At 35.8% G+C, this 19,113-nt stretch overlaps 2 protein-coding genes across 4 annotated transcripts in view; one reads left to right on the top strand and one right to left on the bottom strand.

Annotated features, from left to right (window-relative positions):
- COG5 (component of oligomeric golgi complex 5) overlaps positions 1–19,113 on the bottom strand; it is a 323,149-nt gene that overhangs the window by 226,268 nt on the left and 77,768 nt on the right. The window lies entirely within an intron of this gene.
- Positions 15,467–18,493, top strand: GPR22 (G protein-coupled receptor 22). Its single transcript, XM_047841923.1, has 2 exons — positions 15,467–15,537; positions 17,167–18,493. The coding sequence occupies exon 2, from the start codon at positions 17,192–17,194 to the stop codon at positions 18,491–18,493; it is 1,302 nt and encodes a 433-aa protein (XP_047697879.1). The 5' UTR covers positions 15,467–15,537; positions 17,167–17,191.

Genomic DNA, 19,113 nt, shown 5'->3' with positions numbered 1-19,113 from the left:
GAAGCATGCGACTCTTGATCTCGGGGTTGTAAATTCCAGTACCATGTTGGGTGTAGGAATTACTTAAAAAAAAATCTTCAAAAAAATTATTAGAACTACCAAGATGCAAAAAGATAATGGAATTAAGAGACAAAGACCTTAAAATATCTATTATAACTATGAGCACAGACTTAAAGAAAACATGAACACAATGAGAAGAGAAATGAAACTCTAAAAATTGATCATATAAAATGTTTAGAGGTGAAAAACAAAATATTTGAACTGACAAATTCAGTGGAAGGGCTCCAGGTAGATCAGACACCACAAAAGAAAAGATTGCAGAACCTGGAACCAGAGCAAACCAAAACTACTCAAGCTATAACTACAAAAATAAATGAACTGAGCATCAGTGGTATGTGTGTCAATACGAGGAGTCTAAAATGTATGTTATCGGAGTCCCAGGAGGAGAGGAAAGATGTGAGAAAGAAGAAATATTTGAAGAATGAATTTTTTTTTCAAATTTGATAAGAAAACCAAACCAACAAATAACAGCAGCAGCACAGCAGCAACAAAGATCCAAGAATATCTGTGAACCCCAAGCAAAGAAGGAAGGGAAACAACACAAAGAAAACACACCAAAGCACATCATAATGAAACTATGGATAGAATAAATAAAAAGAATATCCTAAAAAGGGACAGAGAAAAAAGACACATTACATAGCAAAGAACAAAGAATGATCCAGACTTCTCACCAGAAAATACACATGCCAGAAAACAACAAAATAGCTTCTAAATGATAGCATAATTATAAACAAAGCATAATTTGTTGCCAGACAGGCTAAACTACAAAAAAAGTCAGAGTTCTTCAAACTGAAGGAAAATACCAGAATCTCCAATGTAAATACGTAAATAAGTAAAATAAGTTAAAAAAATAAGTAAATAAATAAATAAATAAATAAATTTAAAGTGTGAGACACTGTAAATACAGTTGATCCTTGAACAACACAGGTTTGAACTGGGTTGGGTCCACTTCTTCCAGATTTTTTTTTAAATACAGGACAGTACTACAAATGTATTTTCTCTCCCTTACAATTTCCTTAATTTTCTCTTGCTTACTTTAAGAGTACAGTATATATTGGGACATCTGGCTGGCTCAGTTGGTAGAGCTTGCAACTCTTAAATCCGAGGGTTGTGAGTTCAAGCCCCACACTGGGCATGGAGCCTACATAAAAAGAAATAAAAATTTAAGAATACAGTGTATAACATATAGCATCCAAAATATATGTCAATTGACTGTGTATGTTATCACTAAGGCTTCCAGTCAACAATAGGCTATTAGTAGTTAGGTTTTGGGGGGAGTTAAAAGTTATACACAGATTTTCAATTGCATGGGGTCAGCACTGTGAACTACTGTTCACAGTCAACTGTAAATGCATAAATTATTATTCTTAAATTTTTATTTAAAAGATGATTGGCTGCTTAAAACAAAAAGTAACACTCTATTATGAGGTTTATAAAGCAGAACTAAACTTTAAAAAAGAAACAGTACAGAAGATGGAAAAAGGACAAAGGAAGTGATAGGATAATAAGGATCTACCATCATAAATGATGTGATCAGGGCACTTGGGTGGCTCAGTTGGTGAAGCGTTCAACTCCTAATTTAGGCTCAGGTCATGATCTCACAGTTTGTGAGACAGAGCCCCAAGTTGTTCTCTGCGCTGATAGCGTGGAGCCTGCTTTGGATTCTCTCTCTACCCACCCCCCGTCTCTGCTCTCTCCCGCTCGTGCACATGCTTTCTCTCTCTCAAAAGAAATATTTTTAAAACTATTTTTTAAAATAAATGATGTGATCTATAATTTATAAATAGACTATGTAGGTTAAACGTGTATATCATAAAACCTAAAACCATCAATAAAATAAGAAACCTAAAAAATAGAGGTAATCAGTCAGTAGACTACGTACTACTCCGTTTTGTTATTATTCTATTTTATCTATTCATTAATTACTAAAAATCCAAACAAAATGGAACAGTAAAAATCCCAAACAAGTTAGAAAAGGAAGAAAAATGAGCTCATAATACATGGAGCAAACAAAACAAATGCCAAGTGGAGGGTGTAAGCCTAATGATATGGAAAACTATATTGAATGGAAATGCTCTGTACTCCAAATAAAAGACTGATATCAGAATGGAAAAAAAGCAAAACCAAATTATCACAATCTACAGAAACCAAACCTCTAAAACAAAGATATAGAAGAGTTAAAAATAAAAGATTAAGAAAGTATGTATGATATAAGCCACAAAACAAACCTGTAGTAGCTACACTGAAATCAGACAATGGAGACATCAAAACAAGATTATCAGGAATAAAGACATACATAATACTCTTAAATGTGCATATATCCAATAAATATACATGATGTAAAAACTGGAAAAAAAAAATCAAAGAAGAAACAGACCAATCCAGAATTATATCTGGGAACTTTACAAGTCCTCTTTCAATAAAAAGTTACTTTCAGTACAAAGCTAATAGAACAAACATAAAATCAGGATGGCGAGAGAAAACGTGACCAATATTATCAGTCAACTTGACCTGTTTGAAATTTATAAAACGCTATGCCCAATAATGGGAAAAAACACATTATTTTCAAAGGTACACAGAACATTCACCAAGATAGACTGTATTTTGTGCCATTAAAGATACCTAAACAAATTTTTTAAACTGTAATTTTACAATGTATATTCTCTTAATGAAATTAAATGTGAATGAAATCAGTAACAAAAAAAATGAGAAAACTTACCAAATATTTAGAAATTGAAAAAAATAATTTTAAATTTTTAAATGTTTTTATTTACTTTTGTGTGTGTGTGTGTGTGTGTGTGTGTGTGTGTGAGAGAGAGAGAGAGAGAGAGAGAGAGAGAGACCGCGCCAACAGGGGAGGGGCAGAGAAAGAGGAAGAGAGAGAACCCCAAGCAGGCTCCACACTGTCAGTGCAGAGCCCGATGCAGGACTCGAACCCACGAACCGTAAGATCATGACCTGAGCTGAAACTGAGTCAGTGGCTTCACCGACTGAGCTACCCAAGTGCTCCAAAAAAAATTTTTAATGACCCATATTTCAGCAAAGAAATACAAGGGAAATTAAAGAACATACTAAACTGAGTGATATAAAACATAATCATATTTGTGGGATTCAAGTAAAACTGTACTGAGCCCATATTAGATATAAAGGCATTTAAATACATTAAAGATACTTTCAACAAAGTAGTAGATGGAAGGAAATACTAAAGGTAAAAGCAGACATCAGTAAAATAGAAATAATAAGAACATTGTTCAAGAACAATGAAACCAAATACTGGTTATCTGAAGATTAATAAAATTAATATACTTTTAGGCAAACTGATCAAGAAAAAAAGATATAAATATCCAACATCAGTAATGAAAGGGAGATACAGTATCAATCCTACATATATTAAAATATAATGAGAAAATGTTAAAAACAAATCAAAGCTAATAAATGTGTCAAATTAAATGATATAAACAAATTATTCAAGCTATACTTATCATCAAAACAGACACGATAAAATAGAAAATCTGAAGCTATCATCTATTAAGTTATTTGAATTTACAAATAAAAGGTTTAAATAACATAAAACCTCCTGGGCTCAAATATTTTCTCTTTGGAATTTACCAAACATTTGAGGAAAGACTAGTCTTGATCTTACACAAATTTGTTTTTAACCAAAAAAAGAGAAAACATTTTTCAATTCACTTTACAAATCCGACACTGTCATGATTCCAAAACCAGACAAAAACATTACAATAAAACAAAATGGCAGATCAATATCTCTCATGAACATGCAAAGACTTTACCAAAATACTTGCAAATAAAATCAAGCAACAGTTTACAGGGTATTCTACCATAACCAACTAGGGTCATGAAATTAAGCTATTATCATGGTAAATAGCGGTCAGGAGAGCTGAGGTTATAGGCAACCAACCAACTCAAGCTCTAAGGAAAAACAGGTGCCTTGAAGGACACACGGGACACGAGCTCCCTGGGAAAACAATACTAGACACTAATAAAAATAATTCAGCTAAAATTGTTAATGAAGTAATAGAGGCTGAGTGTGTGCTAGCCAGAGACACAGAACCACAAACAAAAAAAGGGAAGGCATACCTATCCACTGGTTCTTCACAAATCTGAGCAGGTATGCACACAGAAAAAGGAGTAGGTGCAGAGTAAGAGGCCCAGAAAAGCACCCCTCTTGGTCCAAGTATGGCAAGAGGAACAGCCACTGACAGCAAGACATAAAGCCCAACCTGGATCCTTTCGACCCTCTCTCATACAAGGAAGGAGAAAAGGCCTAAAACCATTCATGGCAGTGCAACAAACCCTATCACCGTCTGGTCACTGTTGAAAACCCATTAGAGATAGGGGAAGGAAACAGCAAAAAAAACACAAAAAACAAAAACAAAGCTTTACCCCTGGGGGAAGAAAAAGAATTAGTCCTACAGTTGCTGGGTTGTAGGGTAGTTCTACTTTTAATTTTTTGAGGAGGCTCCACACTGTTTTCCAGAGCGGCTGCACCACAGTTTGCATTCCTATCAGCAGTGCAACAGGGTTCCCTTTTCTCCACACCATTACCGACATCTGTTGTTTCCTGAGTTCTTAATTTTAGCCATTCTGACCAGTGTCCGGTCGTATCTCATTGTGGTTTTGATTTGTATTTCCCTGATGATGAGTGATGTTAAGCATCTTTTCATGTGTCTGTTTGCCATCTGGATGTCTTCTTTGGAAACTACTAGGAATTTATCCAAAGGATACAAAAATGCTGATTCGAAGGGGCACAGGCACCCCAATGTTTATAGGAGCAGTATCAACAATAGCCAAAGTATGGAAAGAGCCCAAATGCCCAAATTCTATCAACTGATGAATGGATAAAGAAGATGTAGGGTGTGTACGTATATATGTATACACATACACATATACACATACGATGGAATATTACTCAGTGACGAAAAAGAATGAAATCTTGCCATTCACAACAACGTGGAGGATGTTATGCTAAGTGAAATAAGTCAGAGAAAGACATTATCATATGATTTCACTCATATGTGTAATCTGAGAAACTTAACAGATGAACATAAGAAAAAGGAAGGAAAAATAAGATAAAAACAGAAAGGGAGGCAAACCATAATAGACTCTTAAACACAGAGAACAAACCCAGGGGGTGAGGGGGGTTGGGTTAAATGGGTGATGGGCATTAAGGAGGGCACTCTTCCAGATGAGCACTGGGTGTTATACGTAAGTGATGAATCACTGGGTCCTACTCCTGAAGCCAAAACTACACTACATGTTAACTAACTTGAGAATAAAAAATAAATAAAAAAAGAATTAGTCCTACAAGTGGAAGTGGGGCAAGGAACACTGAGAAATCCCCTTTCCCCAAACCCAGGACACAGTGGTTGTCCAGTCTATTATGATGGATATGCTGCTACATTCAAAACAACTTTGAATGCAGAATGCCATTTCTGAGTAAAAATGGCAGCAATCCAGGAGGTACAGGCTTGAGTAACCCAAACTGACTGGCAACCACAATTTGTTTCCATAGTTTGCAGCTGCAGAGAGAGATGTTTTTGATCTGCTGATCTCTCAAGTGGCACGTCTGGAGGCTGGGCTACCAGTAAGAGCCCAAGAAACCCAAGATTTAGTAAAAACACTCAAACGTTCATCAAGTGGTGTACTGGTCAGAGCTCTGAGAATGGAGTCGAGCGATCACATCCACTCTCAGTGTTCTGTAGCTGGCACTGGTTGAAAAGCTGCAGCAGTACAATGGATACCATCAGCTGGTATCTGGGCTGAACCATCAGTGAACCAGGCCAACCTATTTATAGGAACTTCTGTGAATCACGGGTCCCACTGAGGCCAGGAACTTTGCTTCAAGTAGTGAGAGATATTTCAGGAGTAACATGAAAGTTTTTCCCAAAAGGGGTCACTTCCACCCCTTCATTCAAAACCAAGACGACACAAAGGCCAGGCTGCCTGCATCTCTAAACAATCCATTTTCATTTGCTCAATTCAGTCTCTTGGGTCCTTCCCTTGTTAACCATCAAGTCTGAAATAACATACCCCCAAGACAGCAATATCATGCCAGAGAGTCACAAGGAGTGCACGGGTCAGGTGTTTAGTTTTAAGAAGACCTCAGCAGTAGGCCCTTCCAAAAGAGGTGCACTTGGTAGTTGGGTCAGGCAGGTGGCACTGCTGTACTAAGAAAAGGCCTGCATACCTTAGACACAAAGTCTTCAACCAAAGCTGTGATTTTCTTTTCTTTCCTCTAGGGATAATCCATTGTTTGTGCTGGATCAATCAGGGAGGGGACATGCAGCAGCCCACAAATGGGAAAATCTCCTGTGAACTTACAAGCATTCACAGTGTAAGCATGTAGAAGTAAAAACGGCAATACCAAATATACATTGGCAGAGGAAGCCAGAACAAGAGTATATTGAACAGGCCCAGAGACTGCACCCACACTCTAGCTTTTCTTGAATTTGACTGCTTTCCCCCCTGTAAGAACATAGACCAAGGGATCTGACATACACACAAAAGGGATTACAGCCATAGCTGCCAGGAGAAGACATTATTTTCTGACCAGGAGCAGGGGCAGGAGAGGGCAGTGGGGTAGTGGGGGAGGCTAGCCTGCAGAGGAGGGCTGATGTGGTAGGAGGCTCTTTTGTTTGGGTCCTCACTCCAGGGTCAGTGCCACTTCCTCCCTCATCCCTCCCAGCTCCTGCAAGAGCCTGGGTGTCCTTATTGTGCCCTGTGCACCCTGCCATTCCCCCTACCCCCGCCCCTCGCCAGCTAGCGTGCTTTCTCCCCACAAAACCAGGTAGGATGGTGCGTGGGCACTCTATCCAACACAGCTATTAAAGTTTGAATTTCCCCCATCCTTGAGGTTCCCAACCACACCAAGCTTTGATCTGAAGCAGCTGAGATTAAAGGGTAAGAGATGAATCAGAGGGCAGAAAACAAGAGGAACTCTGCACCAATAAGCGAGACTTGCATTTATGTTCAAGCTGCCTACTTGGCCTCAACCAATAAAGTTAGAATGTATTCAGTCTACCCATGCTCAGTGCTGACACCTTTCATTTTCGTTCTGAGGACCCCCTGATTCAGCAGCTACTGCCTTTTGCCTTGGGCCTAGCGGTGTACTGCCTTACTGACGTAATAACAATCGTTCCTCCTCCAGCCTAGAGAGTGAGCACCAACCAAAGCACCATTCAGGCAGCTCCATTCAACTTCTCACTACTTAGCCTCTAAATATTCATTAACAGGTAGGTCAGCAGAGGACCTACTAGTTTACTGTTTCAACAGGAGCATTTGCTGCTGGATCTCCTATCACCTAAACCGGCCCACAGGGACACTTGTCTCTTCCTGCAGGAAGCCACGTTTCTGTCAACATCACATCCTTGTTGCCAAAATTGTCAAAAATCGTGAAGGGTTTAGGATTTTACTCTACTTGCAAGCTATATAGTTAGTCTGCTCTTGTCATGGATGCTGGCAAAAGACATTAGATGCCTGGGTTACCAGCTAAGGACTTTATCACATATGACCTAAGTATGAGGATGGTGTCAGTGACAGTTCACCGTCCCATCCAAGTCCCTTGGCAGAGGGGCCTAGTTGAGTACTCTGTACACAGTGGGTTTGCATCACAGCCAAACAACACTGAGTGTAAAAATTGACCGTTTTTATAACAAGCAGAAGCAAGTCTGCTCTTTGCCTAGGGACTTATTACTGCATCCTTCAAGGTTGCTAGCTTCAAACACAAACGGACCCGATAAAGAAGAGTCAGGTCTTTGCATTCTTGGTAGAGCCAGCAATGCCCAGCATATCCTAGGACCTTCAGCAATGCCAAAGTCCTTGGCAGAGTGCCTTTCCCAACACATTCATATCAAATCTAATACCAGAAGTTCTAAGCAGTAAGGCAAGAAGTAAAAGTCATACATGGTTCAAAAATAAGTAAATTGTCTCTATTTGTAGATGATATTAATTGCCTGCACAGAAAACACCATCAACTTCATTAAAAAAGTCCCCAACAGAAGTTTAGTAAAGTTGCAGGATACACATTCAATATCCAAAAAAAATCCTATTTCTATATACCAAATTTAAAAATTGGAATTTTGTTTCAAAAAGTTAGGTGCTACTTCAATAGCACTAAGAAAGTGAAATAATTAGTGACAAATCTAAGAAAATATGTGTAAGATCTATAAACTAAATACGATAAAACACTGATAAATTAAATCAAAGATGAATCTAAAAACAGACACCATATCCATAAATTGGAAGACTCAACATTATTAAGATGTCAATTCTCCCCCAGATTGACCCATATATCCTCTGAAGTTTCAATCAAAACCACAGCAGAACTTTTTATAGATAGTATATCCCTAAATGAGAACTACAAGTAGGAGTAACTGAAGATATATTGCTTTATTTTAATAGCACAAAGTCACCAGTGAGCATAGCCTTTACCTATTATTAGTAAACTCTGAAAATGCATTCATTTTCCCAAATGGATACCCCAAGCAGTACCATTGAAATTACTGAATCTATAGTGGAACTCTACCATTCTCTGGCTTTACGCATAAACAAAACCATTATGTGTCTAACCAATTCAAGAACAGACCACCAGTTCATAGATGATCATTCCACATCTCCCACTAGATCACAGGACTAATTAACAGCACAGACAAGGGGACTTGCCATAACTTTGTTAAATATATAATCTAGTTCATCACCTGACTTGGTTTCAGGACACAGAAATGAATATACTGCATAACCAACTACAAAGGAGAATTATACAAAGAAAATGAAACAACAGAAGAGAAGCCAATGAGGAAAAAAAAGCACAAACATGACTGTATAATTCTTTGATGTAAATATAAGAGAAAAACATCAACAAAAATTATCCATAACATTTAAGAATGTAAAGTGGAATATAAGGCAGTGAAAACAGAAAGTCAAAAAACTGAGGGCAGGAGTGGTAATAACTTGGACCAGGCCCCCAAAACAACAAGCCAACATTAGGACAACAAACACAGATCAAAAAGTAGTAATAGGGGCACCTGGGTGGCTCAGTTGGTTGAGCATCCAACTTTTGATTTCAGCTCAGGTCATGATCCCAGGGTCGTGGGATGGAGCCCTGCATCAGGCTCCGCACTGAGTGTGGAGCCTAGTTGGGATTCTCTCTCTCTCTCCCTCTCCCTGTGACCTTCCCCCTCTTGTCCACGTGTGCACGTATGCTCTCTCAAAAAAATAAGAAAATTAAGTCCATTAAAATATTTTTTAAGAAGGGTAGTTAATGGTCACAGGATCCAAAATCTAGGTTTGGATGATAAAATGGAAACAAAAACCATGTATTTATTTTGATAATATATGTGATGCTGACAGTTGACTTACAAAATACATAGTGTAAAAAATAAAAATGAAAAAGTTTAAATGTCCAACTTAGGTGAAGTAGGGAAGGTTGGGGAAGAACATTTCATGGAGTTTTTCTGTTAGAGTATACAATTCTGATGCATGTACTTCATCTAATCATTACCATCAGTTTTCAATTATTCTCATACCAATAATGAATCACCAATGTTTTTGACTCTCTACTACCTTGGCTACTCCCCACTTGATGGAGGTTTCAGCAGATGGTCCATTTCTATTTTTCTGGTAAAACATTTGTTGTGAAAGAAATTTAAAGTTGAGGAGCCAAATGAAATTTCTGAATTGGCTTTAAACTGAAATAATTAATCCTTTCTTCATTGGGCTTTAGTTTCAGAGCGAGCTGAGAGCTCTGTTAAGTATTCATTGAAAAAATACTCTTGAAGCAATACAATTTAAAATGTGATTTTCCAGCCATTAGATACTGCTTTTGTATATACACTTTGCAAACAAGTTTCAAAGCGCTTTTCAGTTGTGGTTAATTTCAATATTTCACCCAGTTATTTTTTTTATTTATTTTTTTATTTTTATTTATTTATTTATTTTTTTACTTACAAACTCAGAATCATCGAAAATGTAGCATGAGAACCGGACACAAGCTGGGTAAGAGTGAGCGGACATGAATAGTGCAGTGTAAATGTGGATAACAAACTACTCTCTCACATTCACAGTTGTTCAAACTTAAGGGAACAAATGTATACAATTAAAAATCAAAGATTCCCATATCGAAAATTTTAGGAATTAAAATTCCTAGGCAATCAAAATACTTATAACAAAAAACAAAAACAGAACTTGGGGAAAGAATTTTAATGGAGACATTTGGGGGTTTGATGCATATATATTGCTTAGTTATCATTTGCAAGGTAAAACTGTTTTTCCAGGTTATTAGCTAATAATTAATCTATGAAATTATTTTATAATATAAAATCTGGTTTTAAATCACCAATTTTTCAAAATTAGTATCCAATATAAATACAAAATGTACAAGTATAAAATGTACAAGTATAAAAATTTGTTACTATGTAAATAAGAATCTTTATAAATTCTGACATGTAATTTGACACTAATTTTTTCATGAAAATAACATAATCTAATTCTGAATCCAATGGTTTAGATATTTTCATCTTTGTTAAAAACAAAACAAAGGGGGGCGCTTGGGTGGCGCAGTCGGTTAAGCATCCGACTTCAGCCAGGTCACGATCTCGCGGTCCGTGATTTCGAGCCCCGCGTCGGGCTCTGGGCTGATGGCTCAGAGCCTGGAGCCTGTTTCCGATTCTGTGTCTCCCTCTCTCTCTGCCCCTCCCCCGTTCATGCTCTGTCTCTCTCTGTCCCAAAAATAAATAAAAACGTTGAAAAAAAATTAAAAAAAAAAAAAAAAGGAAGTGAAGATTATCCAGCTAACAAATCAGAGAACCTTGTAATCACCAATTTGTGGTTTTTAAAAGAAAAACTATACTAAGCATTGTGTGCAATAAAAGTAATTGTTGTGATATCTTGGGTATCCTTATTCACAAGTCACTTGCACAGGGAATAAAGAGCAATGTCCAAATCTGAGCTTTTTTGCTGCCATTATTTCTTACAGAGATACCAGAATTTCTTCTACAAAATAGTTTGAGTATAACATGGAAATACTATATTACAGAGAATTACACAAAACACAGATATAAACTTCAACAGAAAGAATCAAAGCTATATTGTGTCCCAAAGAATGCTTGACTTGCCAAAAGTCATACAGCTAATAAGCAATGACTGAACCCAGATCATCCAATTCTAAGTCCCAAGTATCTTCAGAATTTTCCAGAGAGAGGGCCAACTATTTGGAGGGGGGGGGGGGGGGGAACAGAGGTAGCAGAGTTCTAACACTGGCACTGCTACTACCTTACCTAGACTTTTTCAAGTCATTAAACTTCTTTGTGCCTTGGTTTCCTCTACTCCATAGGGATATCTTGATGATAAACACAAGCATACTTGAACTCTTTGGCAGAAAAGCACTCTGTGTATTTCACTACGTTAATGATTTCTTTGCCCCACCGCAAGTTTCAATTGATGCTAATATCTTTTCTCTGATGCTAGTTTGAAGCTGTGATATTTGACGCTTGAAGTAGTATTGTGTGCGTGTGTGCACGTGCGTGTGCACACATGTGCATGCTATCTTTGAACATGGCTGGCATTCTAGTGACATCGTTTTTGGCAACTTTTAAAAGGCATGAAAAGTTAAGTAGCACAACATTTTAATACTTCGCATTACCAAAGCCTTGTCTCCCCAAATTGTGCATAAAATTTTAGGAATTCACAACAAAATTTTCCACTCTCAACTTCTATACAAATACAATTAAAATTCATATACCACTCAGCCAGCCCCCCGTGAAAATTAAACAGTACAAGAAGATTACAAAAATGTGTAATGCTTTTTAAATAAGGGAATAATTCCAGTTACAAATTAGAAATTTGGCATACGTTTTAAAAAGTGAACATAACTAATATTCCTAAAATAATGGAAATAAGTGATTATCAATATTCTAATAATTCAGTCATTTGCAAGCTCTTCTATTTTGTCAACAGATATAGAATCCACTCACTTTATATATTCAAATCTAAAAAAAAAACCAAACATTTTTCTCAATATTGAGAATAGGTAACCAAAAATAAGAGAAATCTAATTTTAAAGTAATATTTTAAGTTAATTACTTACACCAATGTTTTTATTCTTTTGACAACATATCCATTTTAAAATAATTTAGTTTTTCAACTTATGAAGACATAAGACAAGGAAGACAAGTTAGGAAGACAAACTAACTTCCTTTTTCCTTTACTGAAATGTTTACCCAGTAACACTAGCATATGGCTACATGTAATATTTAAGGAATAGCAATCCATTAAAAGTGCCCAGGTTAAAAACAGAAATAGCCAGTTGAACTAAAATATTGCAGCGAATGATTATTATGTATCTACTAAATAAAAGGGTTACCGATGGTAAAGACTGAGTAGTAATCTGAAAAGAACCTCACGTCACTAAGTCTTTATACAATGAGACTATGGTAATATCAATAGAATTTTTAAAAAATAATTTAAAGTAGAACCACCTTGGACTAATCTCGTTAATATTTTGAATGAATGAATGAATGAATGAATACCTGAATGAATACTGCAGTCGTAACAATGTTTATTTAACACCTTGAGATGTTCACAACAATTCGAAATACAGAGAAGATGGACTTGAATACAAACAAACTAGTTGAAATTCAATGTGGTTCACAGTAAAGATGCAGTGGCTTTCTATTTGTAGAACAAAGAATCTCAACCAAAAACATATATACGACTCAAATATTCTCCAGAGCAATCATTTAGGTTTCAAAAAGAATATACCCTAAAACCACTTTTTCTCCCCCCTCCACCTCCCTGCATTTTTTTTAATGTTTGGCATAAGTGAACAACAAACCAGAATAGAATACACATTTTTAAAAGACTAATTTACTCATAGTCTATTTAAGATCAGCATACAACCACTTATAAATATAGCCTTTTAAAAAAGCATCCTTATATAAAATGGGGGGGGGGGGGGGGGGGAGAAATCCCTGCTATCCATATGAAGCACAGTTTAAGCCCAATACAACTGACCAATCAAAATTAGTGAATGCACTGCATCTCTCTGCAGTGGAGAGAGGCGACAAGGTAGGCTGTCACTCTGCAAAAGCTGCCCCGAACAGGCTTTCCTCTGAAAAGCAGTGCCATTCCTTTTTAAAAGACTGAATCCAAATGTTGTCTCTGGAGACAAGAAGCCTTCAGTATGTTCAATTACTTCATTACGTTTTTCAGATGCTTATTGATTCCACAGTAGGAAGAGTGAGAGACTGCAGCAGCCTCTAGGCAGCACTCCACGTTCCATACATTAGCAGGACTGCTGAGACAATGGCACAGTACAGACACATATTTTCATTAAGGTCTTTTCTGAAGAGATGTTTATGACCCTCTTCCCCAAGTCCTCTGCTAACAAGTGAACAAAATGAATCAATCAAAACTGGAAACGCTTCAACTCCATCAGGAATTTATCAAACCTTTAGCGGAGGTAAGATGTGTTCCCTTATTACAGTATACAGCTGCTTTTGAACTGGCATAGTGGGGTAAAATTACTTTGAAAATTGTCAACCTAAATTTTAAGAGTTTATTTGCTTAATTCTATTTATTGCTAAACATGTCTTTTCTAGGTCTTTTTCTTTTAGGACACAACATTTTAAATGTAATTTTTTTAGGATGCAATGTTAAATACCAAAAATATTCTTTGTTGATTCACTATGAAGACATCAGCTTTTAAGTCACTTCAGACCTACTAAAATATTCTTAATGTCATCGGTACAGTTTTTGCCAAGTGTTCAAAAATGCTTCTATTTCTTAAAAGAACCAGGTTTACTACTTAGCTATTACTTATTGTTCAGTTTTAGGTTAAGATTATTGAACATGTTCATTGAAAATTATTTGATTTGCAGTTACATTTTGCATTACCTTTTACATTACAACTACATGGACAATTCATCAGTGGAAATGTCTACTATCTTATCATGGAATCTGTTTTAATCAGTTAAAATTCAAACCAGGTGCTAATAATTAAACAAGCTATAATGTTTTCCAGTAGGAAATAGTGTTGAATTTATTGTAAAGACATGAGAGAATGACAGTATGTTTAGTGTATGCTAATTGCTCATAATCTCCTAAAACACAGGTTAGCTTCTAAAATGAGGGCAGAAATTAGTTTTAAAAATGCAGCTTTTCTTTCATGGTTGTATTTATAATGTTACCTCTGTTATCAAATAACGTAGTATTTGCAATCTCTGTTAGGAAATGAAAAAATTTCGTTTAAAGAAACCCTTAAATTTATTTATGAGTTGTGGCTCTAATAATACAGTTTGCTTACTTTGATAACAAATACTGGGTACAGTGCTAAAGTAAACAAAACTAAAGTAACTTTGAGTTAATTGGAAATTATCAGGAACCCTATTTCTTAACCACTTTCTTTTTCTTTTTCACAAGGGCCCACGGCAGCTAATTCAGTATTTACAAGTGACAATATGAAGAATGCATCTGATCAAGCACCTCCCTAGCCGACTGAACCATAAACTGCAGGATATTCTTCTAACATATGCATTTAAGACAGTAAGGAGTTAAAACCAGAAAAGACAGGTCCACATTACTGCCGGGATACAAGACATCGACAGTAATCATCCTAAGAAGAAGCTCTATAAAATAGACATAAAAAGAAAAACAATTTGACTGCAAAAGCCTAAAAACAAAATGGTGAGCTTTTTTAAAGGGGGAGTTTATACTTTAACATACCAGGATTGTGGAGCTGATTCCTGAAGAAACAATGAGACACGGATTGCCAAAAAGAGAATGCCACACATTAGCAGCAAGCTAAATGAAGCTTTATCCAAGTCTTTTCTGCACTAAATATTCAGATATTCACAGCAGCTGATATTACTACTAAAGGATTTTCCCATCTAAGTTTTATGATTATGTATCCTCTTCTAATGAAAGCAAATCAAATTAAATAGCAGATGGTTTTTATCAAAAGAACATGGACTGGATTTAGAATATAAAGCAAGTTATGTGATCAAGAAATCATTTCAAAATAATGAGGACTGCTATAGAAACAGATTCACATTTATAACAAAAGGATGTCTAAATACATTTTAGAAGCTAGAAACCGTATGTTTCCTTTTTTGTTTTCACATATTCCGGAAAATAAAGAGACACTATCACATATTCCCTCAAAGGGAAATATAATTCCTACCATTTGAGGAAGTTTCTCTTGGTCGTGACTTTCTAAGGCAAAACAAATACAAATGTTTGTACTGGTCTTTAGAAATCCATCAGCCAACTAAATGTCACAATTCATGCAGTTTGAAGTATTGGAGAGAAAATGAAAGAATTTCTACAAGACATGAAATAAAACACAGCTACTTCACTGTTGTCAGGTAAAAATTCATGTCAAAATCTGTCAATGACATCATGTATCACTTTGTGAAAACCTGCCGTGGTGAGCCAAAGGGCCCATACGGCCACAGCAAACAGGTAGGTCAGAAGATGCATGCACCACGCTGTTTACCGTTTACCAAAGACAACAACCTCGCTCTAGAGGAGATGCACCATAGCTAATTACCGTCTAACTTGGCATGTCTGCTTTATTTAATTCTAAATGTCACTGAGGTGACAAAGATGTTTCATCTGTCAGTTCCAAAAATTTGGCACACTTAGAAGTCTCCATTTTTATAGGATTTCAGTGCTGGAGTATATGCCTCTAAGTAATACTTCATACCAAGTTCAAGACTAATTAATAATGTTATCATTCGTGATTCTGACACATCACCCCTAAAATAATATGCATAAATAAAACTGTATTCTAAAACTTGTCAGAGGTTACATCACATGAAAGGTTAACATGAATGTGGAAAATTATTATATAGCCTTTATAATTTATGTCCAATTATGATTTTGTAGTCAAAATGCTGTACTTGAAATGTGAAATATAGTTGGTTGATTTTATATTTTAACTGAATATACTCACTCCTGACCTATTAGCCCAGAAAATCAGATATTATTTTTATAAATTACTCTAAACCTCTATACATTAAAATACAGATTTAAATGAATTAGCAAAAGAGTTGTTTTTCTAATTTTCCTCAAGATTATACACACTGGGTGATTTATACAAAAGGTTTCACAGGGATGTGTGACTTTAAAAGATTCCTCAGAAAATGGGCTTCAGATACTCCCTTTTCCCTAAAATTTCATATTTTACTTTAAAAATCCTGTTTGAACAAATAAAATCAAGAGATATATTCTTTTAAACCACTCCAAAAATGGTTATTTCTTATTAAGATATTAAATTTCAATTCCTCCTTCCACAACACGAGAGGGTGTGGTCACAAAATAAATCATTCAGTGGAGTGATTTACAGCTCTTTTACCAAGTTTTGTGGTGTTATATTTTAACATAATGTCCTTTTTCATCCAATTTGTATAACATTAGGTTTGTCCATTATAAAGTTTGGTGAGCATTTTCACTACGAAATATGTAATATTTATCATTTGCCTGCTTCTGTGGGAAATAACCCCAAATATCCCCAAGCACACTGTTGACTCATGAATATGAATTTCAACCAAGAACATGGACAAAATCGTTTTAAACAACTAGTGCTCTGTGCCATTAATCATTTTAAATGAACACTCGTCCTGTTCATTTGAAACCTCACGAGAATAATTACACCTACACTAATTATGCCAGAACATATTAAAATAGCGTTTATTACCCACCTACTCACAACATTTTAAGATGAAATCTAAAAACACCGGGCTAAAATTAGTTTTGCATAGTGGGTAGCTTTATTGTACAAAAATATACTGTATCTCAATAAGCTTGAAAAACCCAAATGAGGGCTATCTTTTTAGAATATTAAGAAATTCTGAACAATATAGGAGTATTCCCCACACAGTCATCTTCAAAGGGAGAAGCCAACTTCCTATTACATCAAAACAATGCAACCTTGATGTCTCCTAACTCTACCTTTGCCGTTAACAGTTTAGAAACTTTAAAGTTAAACCAAGTACACAATAAAAAGATTTTTTTTTAACAAGGAACACATGTTTTATACGTCATTTAAATTGCCAAATATCAAAGAGTTTATTCTATTTCACTTTCTAGGGAAAACACCAACTGCTCCAAAAGAATGTGTTTTTCTCCCGTTCTGGAAATCAACATGCAGTCTGAATCTAACATTACAGTGCGAGATGACACTGATGACGTCAACACCAATATGTACCAACCACTTTCCTATCCATTAAGCTTTCAAGTGTCTCTCACCGGATTTCTTATGTTAGAAATTGTGTTGGGACTTGGCAGCAACCTCACCGTGTTGGTCCTTTACTGCATGAAATCCAACTTAATCAACTCGGTCAGTAACATTATTACAATGAATCTTCATGTACTTGATGTCATCATTTGTGTGGGATGTATCCCTCTAACTATAGTCATCCTTCTGCTTTCACTGGAGAGTAACACTGCTCTCATCTGCTGTTTCCATGAGGCCTGCGTATCTTTTGCAAGTGTCTCAACAGCAATCAACGTTTTTGCTATCACTCTGGACAGGTATGACATCTCTGTAAAACCTGCAAACCGGATTCTGACAATGGGCAGAGCTGCAATGCTGATGATATCCATTTGGATTTTTTCATTTTTCTCTTTCCTGATTCCCTTTATTGAGGTAAATTTTTTCAGTCTTCAAAGTGGAAATACGTGGGAAAACAAGACACTTTTGTGTGTCAGTACAAATGAATACTACACTGAACTGGGAATGTATTATCACCTGCTAGTACAGATCCCAATATTCTTTTTCACTGTCATAGTGATGTTAATCACATACACCAAAATCCTTCAGGCTCTTAACATTCGAATAGGCACAAGATTTTCAACGGGGCAGAAGAAGAAAACAAGAAAGAAAAAGACAATTTCTCTAACCACGCAACACGAGACTACAGACATGTCACAAAGCAGTGGTGGGAGAAACATAGTCTTTGGTGTAAGAACTTCGGTCTCTGTAATAATTGCCCTCCGGCGAGCTGTGAAACGACACCGCGAACGACGAGAAAGGCAAAAAAGAGTCTTCAGGATGTCTTTATTGATTATTTCTACATTTCTTCTCTGCTGGACACCAATTTCTGTCTTAAATACCACCATTTTATGTTTAGGCCCAAGTGACCTTTTAGTAAAATTAAGGTTATGTTTTCTAGTCATGGCTTATGGAACAACTATATTTCACCCATTATTATATGCATTCACTAGGCAAAAATTTCAAAAGGTCTTGAAAAGTAAAATGAAAAAGAGAGTTGTTTCCATAGTGGAAGCTGATCCTATGCCTAACAATGCTGTAATACACAATTCTTGGATAGATCCTAAGAGAAACAAAAAACTTACCTTTGAAGATAGTGAAATAAGAGAAAAATGTTTAGTACCTCAGGTTGTCACAGACTAGGGAAACATCTAAGTTTCACTAAGCCCACATTCAGAAGTTTTAAATTTAAATTGTAAAAAAATGAAATTACTGCCAAATATAAGAAAAAAACATTTTAAGTATTGGTTATGTTGTAAATTTTCAATGTAAATGTCAAGATTAGATTAGGTCATATATATTCAATTTCTTCATTACAATGTATTTGTTGCATGGCAGTTTGTTAAAGTAATATCATGTGTATATTTTGTCAATATTATGTCCATCAGAAGATATTCATGTAAGTCATATTTTCTAAATAATAAATACATAGCCTTAAAACAGTGTATAACTTTAAAACATAACTGACACAGGTATCTTTGCTTTTCTTTTCTTTTATAAAGTGTATTTGTTTCTAAGCCACAAACTATAGATAGATTTATATAATGACGAGTGAAATAGCACTTTAACATAAGAACAAAAATTATGGGCTCCAAGCAATCAAAATAATTCAGGATTTTCTGTATCACTCTATTAAGTTTTCTGCTATAGTCTACTGGTGTAATATTTGATGAATCAAAAATAATGAACTGTATGTGAAACTTCATCCTTTTTCTTGCTTTTTGAATGCAGGAAATTGTAGGATTTATCAGGATTTTAAAATC

Source organism: Prionailurus viverrinus, chromosome A2, assembly GCF_022837055.1.
Source record: "Prionailurus viverrinus isolate Anna chromosome A2, UM_Priviv_1.0, whole genome shotgun sequence".
NCBI classification, from domain to species: domain Eukaryota; kingdom Metazoa; phylum Chordata; class Mammalia; order Carnivora; family Felidae; genus Prionailurus; species Prionailurus viverrinus.
This window is presented reverse-complemented; position numbering and strand designations above follow the sequence as displayed.